This window comes from Myotis brandtii, unplaced genomic scaffold (assembly GCF_000412655.1).
Source record: "Myotis brandtii unplaced genomic scaffold, ASM41265v1 scaffold89, whole genome shotgun sequence".
Taxonomy (NCBI): Eukaryota; Metazoa; Chordata; class Mammalia; order Chiroptera; family Vespertilionidae; genus Myotis; species Myotis brandtii.
In genome coordinates, this window is record NW_005371645.1 from 2814258 (window position 1) to 2824964 (window position 10707).

The 10707-nt window shown below is 49.1% G+C and overlaps 1 protein-coding gene across 1 annotated transcript in view; it reads right to left on the reverse strand.

The window, feature by feature from the left end:
* Window positions 1-4747: 4747 nt before the first annotated feature.
* Window positions 4748-10707, reverse strand: part of RYBP (RING1 and YY1 binding protein) — an 87933-nt gene continuing 81973 nt past the window's right edge. Inside the window, exons 2-4 of the mRNA XM_005885069.2 lie at window positions 9124-9300; window positions 8935-9033; window positions 4748-8545 (exon numbers count right to left, since the gene is read on the reverse strand). Coding sequence (XP_005885131.1) covers window positions 8293-8545; window positions 8935-9033; window positions 9124-9300 — 529 coding nt within the window. The 3' untranslated portion in view covers window positions 4748-8292. The remainder of the gene's footprint in view (window positions 8546-8934; window positions 9034-9123; window positions 9301-10707) is intronic.

Here is a 10707-nt window from a genome sequence, read left to right on the forward strand (position 1 = left end):
AGAGTCACCGCCAAGAACTATAAAGAGGGACCAGAGTCACACAAAGGCCTTCCAGAGCAGAAGCAAGGATGTGAACCTGACTAAAAGTACATCTCTTCCTGGCCCGAAGCTGAGCACAAGCCTCCCCACTCTAGCAACGCTCAGTCTTCACTTTAGAGAAGTCTGACTGGAAGCAAAGAGGTGGCTGCGACCGTGGAGCTGATCCCCCAGCGTGGCTCTTCCCAGTACCACCTGCAACCGCTGGCTTCCCTCTCCTTCCAACTCTAACAACGCAGCCAGAATGGAGAAACAGGGCCTTGGCTAGTGTGGGGCAGTGCATAGAGCGTTGACCTGTGGACCAAAGGGTCCCGGGTTCAATAATGGTCAAGGGCACATACCTCGATTGCAGACTCCTCCCTGATCTGGGCCCTGGTCAGGGGTCGTGCAGGAGGCTACCAATCAATGTGTTTCTCTCACATCGATGTTTCTCTCTGTCCCTCTCTCTTCCACTCTCTCTAAAACTCAATGGAAAAAATATCCTTGGGTGAGGATTAAAAAAAAAGAATGGAAAAACAGGTGTTTCTGATCAGTTTCCTTGGAATATGCTTAGGGGAGTGGAATGGAGGGAACTAGGTTAGATTTAGTTCATTCTAGTTCTCGTCAATTTCTGTTTGCATTCCTATGTTCCAATAAAATGATGTGGCAGACTGATTAATGCCCCAAGTATCTGCTGCCCTCCCTGTGGGACAGCTCCCGCCCAGTCCTGCACGGCCATGCGACTCTAGCTCATCACATGTGAGCAGACACACGAGTGACCTCTCAGAGGCTCGATGGGCCCGAGCATGGGCCGCTGTCCCTTCTGCCTGAACACTGACTCTGACATCCCAGAGAGAGGCTGCTCCACTGGCTGGTGTCCAGAGCAAAGGCGACACGAAATGGAGCTGTGAGAGATTTCAGTGTGGGTGACAACCCACCTTTGTTGTCAGCTTTGGAGCTTTAAGGGCATTTGTTATAGCAGCAAAATATAGCTTGAGCTGACTACAGTGAGGATTTCTTCAGTTTGAAGCTGCCTCAACAGGGCCCCATTAACTCATATGGCCATCACATTCTCTGAATAATTTGGATTCTTTCTTTTCATGGAGGACATCATTCAGAAGAAGAGAAAAGAGAGCCATACCAAAATCATCTGAATCCTTCTTAGCCTGCAGTGGCACTTCAATTTGGGATCATGGAACCATTCTAGAATCCAATAAAACCTCAAAACACTGCCCTCTGTAGAAATGCATAATTGCAATAAAAGACACACATTTTTAGTAAATACTTTCAAGGACTTCACCGCACCTCTGAATCACCTCTGATTTAAGGTCTAGCTTCAGTCTTTCTTCAAAAATCCCCAGCAGCAGAGCTAAGTTGGAGAGCTGAGACCTGACGCGGCACGTCAGAGCCCTCCGCTCGAGGACGGCCTCCCCTAGCTGCAGGTCACCAGTGTCAGCACAAAGCAGACCATCATGACCAGTGTGTTGAACTGAACACAGCAGCGTGTTGGGAGGCATCCACTGTATAGGAAAGCTCAAGGCCATCCAGCTGGCAAGTGAGAATTGGATCTTACCCTAAATCTACCGGCTTCAGACCTGGCATTGCCCATGGACCCTGCCACTCAAACCCGGGCACAGGACCCTGCATGAGAGAAATGTAGCACATTTTGCTCTAACCAGTTTGGCTCAGTGGATAGAGCGTCAGCCTGCGGACTCAAGGGTCCCAGGTTCGATTCCGGTGCCTTGGTTGCAGGCACATCCCCAGTAGGGAGTGTGCAGTAGGCAGCTGATCGATGTTTCTCTTTATCCCTCTCCCTTCCTCTCTGTAAAAAAATCAATAAAATACATTTAAAAAAAAGAAAAGAAATGTAGCACATTTTGCTGAAGCACCAGTTTTACTAGGATTTTTTATCACCTGCATATAACAGAAAAACCCCCAATAATAGTGTGTGGTGGTCAATTCTACATGTCAACTTGCCTGGGCCAAGAGACACTCAGACAGCTGGTTAAAATTATTTCTGGGTGTGTCTGTGCGGGTGTGTCTGGAAGAAATTAGCAGTGGAATCAGTGACCAAGTCGGGAAGATCTGCCCTCAGCAGTGTGGGAGGCCCCATCCTACCCCTGGAGGGCCCAATAGCACAGGAAGGTGGAGGAAGGGTGTCCCTGAGGGGCACGGTGGCTGGTCTAGTGCGTCTGCAGCCCAGACGCTTCTGTGCTAGGAGCTCGCGCCATTCGTGCCTGAATTAAAAAACCCACTGTGTGGCACGAGACTCCTCGGGGTGATGCGTTGTAAGGTGTATCTGTGCACCGCTGCTGTACACCTGAAACTAATAGAACATCGTATGTCAACTGTAATTGAAAAATAAAGTTTGAAACTCCCATTCTTAATTAATACGCAACTCCTGTGTGTGTGTCAAGTGCATACATGTAACCTAGCACTGACGCTCACGACACGCCCACTGTGCGGGGTGCCAGCACTCTGCAGACCACTCCTCTCCCACGGGCTCCACACTGGCTCTCTCTTACTAACACCAGGGCAGTAAGCAGCGTAAAACACGCACTTTTAATGAAGAAAAGCCATGTTCATTGTAAACACTATTCACGGACACAGACACACGGGGCAGCTGTCAACAGTACCAGGGGCTTTATTTCCATGTGACCAACTGCCCCTCCCTCTGGGCCAAGAAAACAAATACATAAATAAATGACATTTGACATTTGAAAACAAGATAAAACAATCACAAAAGAAGCCCTTTCATTCATGCCAGGTGCTGACATCAGTGAAGCATTAGAAAAACTGTTAAGAAAAAATCATTGCTTCCCGTTAAAAACACAGCATATTACAAGCAAGCACGGGCACTGGCCCAGGGCCCTGGAGCAGGGGAAGGGCACGGGGAGGCGTTCCAGACGAGACAGTGAGCCGGAGGCTGGTCTGGCACCCAGGCAGGTGAGGTGTGGCTGACGCCACAGGAGAATGTGCTGTTTCCAGGAGCCCTCGGCATTGTGACCTGTGCCGAGCCAGAGGCCGACTTTCCTAGCGTGGCAGCTGGGGCAGGTCCCGTCGGGCCTGCATGGCTGGCAGGCCGTGGGTCTGGTATTTAGAGCTGCGCCGGCCGCTTGGTCTGGTCCACTTTTGACGAGGGGCCGAGCCTTTGCAAGAGTTGGGTGTTGGATACCGAGTTCCCTTCTTCCTGACCCTCCAAGCCGTTCGCCAGCTCCCTCCAGGGAGCGCCCCACAATCGAAGAGCTGAGTCAACATGCTGTGCACGGTCCCAGGGGCTTTGGGTGGGTGTGTCCAGGCGGGAATGACACGAATTGTAACTCACAGGAACATGGGGTCGTGGCACCAGAGCAGGTGGAGATGCGCAGTGAATCGCTGACCAGGAGTGCTGATCAGTGATGCCTGGCACAGCTGAGGGGGCAGCCGGGGTGGCATCAAGAGCACCTGCACCTGCCCTGGGAGTGGCCCGCCCAGTGTCCCCCCTGCACCCTGCCTGCCTCACAGCGAGCCCGCCCGGCCCGGGGCTCCTGCCAGCACAGGCGGCTTTACCCCACACATCTGAATGTCTCCTTTCAGTCCAGGCTCTGAGCCTCACCCCATCTTTCCAGATGTGCCCTACGAACTTTCTAATAAAAATCAGAGCCTTCAGGGGCCCACTTTATTGAGCTTAACGGCCCTTCCTGACAAAAGCCATGTCGGGCAGCCGGACTGGACTGGCTCCTTTAGATGCTCAGCAAACAGGAGTTTGAGCAGACGCTCGTTTTTAATCCCAACACAGGACGGCCTCTAACCCATTCCTCGCTGTGGCCTCAAGGTTTCCGAGTAGCCCCTCGGAACTGCTGGGGTGAGGGACCAAGGGCCCCCCTGACTGCTCTCATCTCCTCTTGGCTGCCCAGGAAGATGCTGAGAGCAGAGCATAAGCTTGGGCACTCTCCAGCTTAAAACATCTTCCGACCCTTGACCAAGATTAACCCAGCAAGAGCTTCTTAGCACAATGGAGCCCCCTCCTGCCAGGGCATTCCCGCAGGCATCTGAACGTAGCCCCACACTGAGGTGAGCCTCGCCTCCCTCCTCACCCTCCCTCCCCTAAAGGATCCCCTTGCACTTTCACTGTCGGGACCCACCCCTGCTGCACGCTGTCTAGTGTGGGGACAGCTCTCATCCTCCCAAATGGTGAAGCCAGTGCCCAGCAAGGACTGACCCTCAGGTAGCACAGAAAGCCTGTCACTTTACCTGCACCCACAATGCCCCTGGGAGACACCAGACACCATGAGCCCCACCCTTCAACCTGCCAGATTCTGGAGGGGCTGGACTTGGGTTTGACTCCGGGAAATTAGGACAAGGACAAGGGAGCGTGCCAAGCTTGCTGTTACCAGGACCAACCTATTTTCAAATGAGGGTCCTGAGCCATTTCTAGTCCCTTCCCTTCAGTGCTGGTGCAAGCACTGACGGGACCAGCAGTCCCGGGGATGGCCCTGGTGCTCTGGAGGCAGCGCGGAGGCTTTCAGCATCACTGCCTCCTTCAGCTCACTGCGCCCTCCCAAAGGATACGCGTGACATCGCTCGTTTCCTTCCAGAACTTGGCCATCCCTTGCCCAAGCACTTCCTGCAGCTCCGTGCCACGCCCTGAGCCACGCCGGCCCCCCACATGCCCTGTGCCTCCTGCTCCCAGTGGGCATACTCCACCAGTTCACAAACTAAGTTCAAAAAGGAACCATTTCCCACACAAAACTAAGATTTCAATGTAAATTTTACTATTTTATTTGTGAAAAAACTACAAGCAGAATTCATAAATAGACATTTCTATTTAAAGCAGGAAAATGATAAAGTGGCTTCTAATCACACAGTCGTGCACATGCCAGCGACAGGAATATATTAACATCTTTATTTGCTAGACGGAGAGCAGTGTCCAATATAAATCCCCCCAACATTTCAGACCTGCGAATTTCTGACCAGTTCACAAAACCACCAACTGACACTTTCGCATGAAGAAAAATCAGACCTAAGACTCAGCTATAAAGACGACAGAGCAGAAACCTCCGAAGCGAGACAAGCTGTCTTCCTGGGCAAATGAAAAATATAGCTTGTATAATACAGTAACAAAAATTCACAAGATTATGTTGGACATACTTAACAAGCATTCTCTATTTGTCTCCAACAAACAAAGCTAAGGAAATAATGTAACCATCTTTACACAGTAAATTAAGGTTACGAGTCATACACAAGAACAGAACTGCTTGCGCATTAAAAACTGTTCAGCTCCATTGTCATACTCTAAATGTTGGCTCTTAAACCATTTTCGGTTACATACAAGCAAAGGTTATTATATATTCAGCAATTAATAAATTTTCAATAATTTACGATATGGTAGCTTAGAAAAGTAGGCTGAGAATGGTCTTGATAAGGCAGGTGAGACGTCTTTGTGGCACGCAACTCCCAGAAGCTTCTGCCATTGTTTTCAAATATCCAGATTGAAACAGAAGGGCTTTGACTGAAATGTTTTGTGGGTGTCAAGATACTTCACCTTTGAACTGCTCGACTCAAACAGAGCATGTCAGGTAAGCTCTGTGCTCACCTGAAGACCGGGTGGTGTTAAAACAAATGGAACCTTGCAAGGGTAACACTGTGCTTTTTGTTTTGGCTTTATAACCTGCTTACTGTGCCACCGAACACCAGGTATTTCTGACCCTTTAATATGTATCTTTCTAATCTACACTAGTGTTTTTACACATTGCCCACCTGTTGTAGGGCAAACTGCAAATACAGGAAGTTCCACGAATTCTGTCTCCAGAGCACATGTCTAAGGGACCTCAATGTCAGAAGTTAAGCCTCCAGTGCCCACCACCTCGGGCCTCAGCAGCTCGCAGGCAGCAGGGGCCGGCCCAGGACACGGGCCCGAGGCTCCACTGCCACTTGCAGTCCCATCACAATGGCCACGTCATCCCACCTGTCCTAAAGCACCCTCCATCCGTCACCTCCCGTCCTCTATTCATGTCAGAGGCAAAGCCAAAACACCAAGGCATTGCAATCATGAATCAGCAGCCGAGTAGCTGGCTCATCAGCTTCCCCCACTAGTCTAGGAGTCCAATCACTTTACAGGAGACTAATTTTGAGAAGTTACACAGTGTTTCTGAAATGCACACCAACACTTTATGGTTCGGAAAGCAGTGCAACCCACGAGTTTGGTGACATCTAATTTTTCTTATTAAAAAGTTAATTTTCAAACTTAGCAACTCCTTATATCTCTGGAAAATAAATATGGCTGACTAATTTACCCTCCCTGAGACCCTTAATAAAAGGAATATTAAAACTTTAGAAGGAATGTCTTTGCAATATCCCACTAATATTAAATTGTGGATTTAAAATTCATAGTCAAATCACTATGTATTATATATTCTGATACTTACAGAAAGCATTTGATTTCCTTTGGTTCATTAATAAATACTTGAAAAAGGTATCTAAAAAGATAAGCACAGCTTGCATCCCAGATGCAAGCATCCTTGCGAAAGGGGACATTGTCCGAGCGTTTGCGAGTAGGACCACACAACAACGGCACTGCTGCAGACCCTGTGCTTGGAGAGCAGGTGGAGGTCATGGCGCAGAGGGACGCGGAGTCTGATGTAGATGGGAAAGGAACCTTTCCTGTCGGCTACTCAAATCAAGCTGTTCATTTTTTCTTTTTACTTGTGGCCTCCAGACAGAAATGACTTCTATTCTTAAGCATACCAGGTTTCTCATGCCCACCTGTGGGGCTTCCTCACAATCAGCTGCCTCCCAGGCTCCCTTAAGTTATGACCAAATAAAGGAAGGTGACATCAAGTCCCCGCAGTGACTCTGAAGTCTGGGAACCTGGACAGGAGTGGTGGGAGTTACACAGAAGAGAGACCCTAATCCAAAAGAGGCAAAACAAAGCATTTTAAAATGCCAGTGGATAGAAACCTTAGTGGTCTTTGTTTTTGTCTCCACCCTTCCACTGAGATAGTAAAAATGGGTGAAAAGAAACTTTAAAACAGAGTTTACTCGCGTTATTGTCAGGCCCAGAAGGAGACGGCAGGCTCCCAGAAGTGCCCTTCCCAGCAGGGAGGCGAGGCCTGCGGCTGACCACCTTTGTTCATCAGGACAAGAAAGGAGTGGAGTTTTAAGAAAGAAAAACAATTCCCACAACTGAATTGGTGGCATAAGGGACAGGAGGGCAGGAGGCAAACCAATTTCAATGACAAAACCACCAGGGCAATGCCCTGTGCGAGTGGTGTCACGGATTTGCTTCTTGAATGGACCAAAAATGCAGTTGAGTCCGTTTTAATCCTAAAGCTAAGCGACAATTTATAGACTGACCTCAGCCCCAAGCAGAGGCCTGGGAAGTGGTGGAATCGCGTATGGAACACCGTGTTTTCACGAGCGAGCGCCATGTGAGAACAGCACTGTGCACACTACCGAGATGCGCACAGCCCTTGGCATGGGAGCGCGCTGGGTGCTGCTGATCGACAGAGCCTCCCAGCCAGCACCTGGGGTCAGCGCTTCCGCTGCAAGTGCCGGCTCTCTGGAGCAGTCCTGAAATGGGAGATCACATTGTTTAAAAACCTCTGTTTTCCTATCACCCAGTGCTCTTTAGACAGATGAGAGAGCCAAGCTGCCCGTGGGCGGGAACACACCTCGTGTAAGACCGATTCTAATGCAATGTCCGCACTTCCGTAGAAGGGACTGTCCCGGGTCTGTAACTGTTCAAGGTTGTACTCACTTCACAGTGTATCAAGCACCAGCGTTGCCATGGATTGGTTTCAAATAACCCTTTATATATAATTTTATATTTATATATAGTTATATCAAAACTGATAGTACATAGTATAACTGGAAGAAAGAAATAAACTTAGAAGGATATGCTGAGAGGATGGAGCTTGTGAACACAATAAATAAAAGTTCCCTCCCCCTCCCAGCCCACCCCCAACAAAACAAAAACAAAAACCAGTTGTAATGTACATGGAAAATTGTGCACAGCAGATTTTTTTTTTTTATAAAAAGTAGATTCAGGAGCACATCCAATTATAAATGATTGTTAGGAAAATCATATAAAACAATGGAATACATAAAAGTGTCAAGAGTAATCGTCAGGGTGCGAAATTCCTTGGTGGCCAAATGCCCATGGCAAGCAGAAATGATCCTGGCAGCATCACTAACAGGTCGATGTCCACAGAAGGTTCTCCAGGTGCAGCAGCATGGGCAGGTGGAGATTTGAATTTCAGACCCTGATTCATAGTTTTCACAATTCCATGTGCAATTTCAGAAAGACTCGTCGTTCACTGCGGACAGGTCGCCCTTCGGAGTGGAGGAGCGGGAAGAGCCCTTGTCTGTGCTCTCCGACCCCGAGCTGCTCTGGTGCTGCTGTTCTGACCCTGCACTGGAGGTCACTGTGGAGGAGGACGTGGAGGAGGAGCGAGTCTTTTCCTTAAAGTCTGTGATAATGACGGTGACGTTGCCCACAGTCACTGCCAACTGCTGTGCAGTGCTCCTGTCCACATTTTTCAGTCGGGGCCTGAAAGCAACACCACAGGGAACAGCCAGTTACATAAGCTCTGGGTTAGACGCGGTCTGGCAGACATCATCCACACAGAGATCCAGGACACCCCCCACATACCACAGCTACCACAAAACCTGCAGCTTAACCTCAGCAGCAACAGAAACCACTGCCCGTCAGCAAAGCTTCGAACCACTCCAAAGTTATCATCAATGTATCTGTCTCCTGTTTGGCCACAGTGGTATAAAGTATTGCACACCCACGCACACACGCACGCACGCAGCTCAGTCTCAGACCTAGTTCTCCACCCTACCCCTCAGCCTATAAACCCACAGGCACAAAACCATCTGGTCTTGAGGACTCAGCCCACCAGAGCAGCACTTGACCTTTGCAGTCTGCATCAGTACCTCGAGGTGTGATTCGACTCGCTGGTCTTGGTTGTCGCATTGGCGGACTGTATGCTGTTTGCTTCACTAGGAGGGTCTTTCAGAATATCGGACTTTGGTCTAAAGGGGCGGGGTGCCAAAAGAGGTATTAAAAAGATAGCTTTGCTTCACCTGCAAAGTAACATACAAGCTGAGTTACCCGGAACTTACTTTGTTTTCTTGTTGGTGTTTTTCTTGGTGACACTGGGACTAATTTCCTTATCTTTCTCGGGTTTCTCTTTGTCTTGCTTTTCAACTTTCTCCTTCTTCTCCTTCTTCGGGGGTGGTGGGGTGGCATACTGCTGTGCCACCTGCTGTGCCACCAGCTGAGAATTGATTCGAGGTTTTCTAAAACATTCAAGGAAAGACACACCATTATTTGCTTTATAAATATCAGGTTTTATTTTGGTCTCCTAATTCCTCAGGTATTTTATTACTAGTATCTGGCAGCTCCAAGCTCCATTACATGGTGCTATTTCTACATTCCTATCTCCATGTGGCATAGAGGAGTCCGTAAGACCTTTTTCCTTTTCACATTCACTTCTTGTACGTCTACCGTAAGGACAGGTGCAGGTGCTTACACAGCAGTGCAGTCTCTCGGCCATCAAGGGCACTGCTTTGTGCCAAGACCACCAGTGCTTTTGAGCTGCCAAGATTATATGATGTCAGCTCACAAACACTCCCACTGCAGAGGGTCACCTCATTTCATTAGGTGGACACTGGTGCTCCCTCAAAAAGAGGATAAATTACAAGTGTGACATTTCCCCTCAATGCAATGATTCCGATGTGGTCTGCTCCCTGCAGCTCTGTGATTGGCACGGACAACGGACGACACAGAGCAATAAAGGGGGTGAAGACTGAAAGTCATTATAAAAAATCCTGAGATGATGATACATTCATTGTGATAGCAACCATCATGTCCTCACCAACCTTCAGCTGACGCTGGCTCTCAGCACACACCATTGTTTGCCAATTGTAAGTGGTGCCAAACACTTCTCACTCTGCACGACCATGCAGGCCCACGTGGGAAGGCAGAGCGGAAAGCCTGTACAGTACTCATCTTCAAAGACAGTCCACCCAGACCAGTGGTTCTCAACCTTCCTAATGTTGCGACCCTTTAATACAGGTTCCTCATGTTGTGGTGACCCCCAATTTCATTGTTACAAATTGAACATAATTAAAGCATAGTGATTAATCACAAAAACAGTATGTAATTATATATGTGTTTTCCGATGGTCTTAGGTGACCCCTGTGAAAGGGTCGTTCGACCCACAGGTTGAGAACCACTGACCTAGACGGACATGTACCGCGTAATAAACTCTCCAAGTACAAGGTAGGGAAGCAAACATAAAATGGATCCGTTCACGCGGTGAAACGACTAGCTGCCACAATTAACCATGCCCTCAGACCCTACAGGATGGAGGCCTGGACAAAAGAAAAGCAAACGTAAGAAAAAGAAAACAAAATGAGAGTTGCTGGATCCATGGCCACCCCGCGCTAGGCACAGTCTGCTCCGAGCGCTCAGTGGCGTGTGCCTTCGCCAGAAACATGCCAACAAAGAGGCACGCTCGGAGCCAGTTCCCTGGGCTCCGGCAGCACAGGCCACGGTCGGCTGCCGCCCCATGGAAGCCCGTCAGGTACACCTCAGCCCTGATCACAAACGGCCGCACGTGTCACTGGGCAAGGGCTTCAAACACAGGTGGGAGTGTCCCTAGAAAGGGAGGGAGGGAGGGACTTACTCTAAGCCTGGCCCCC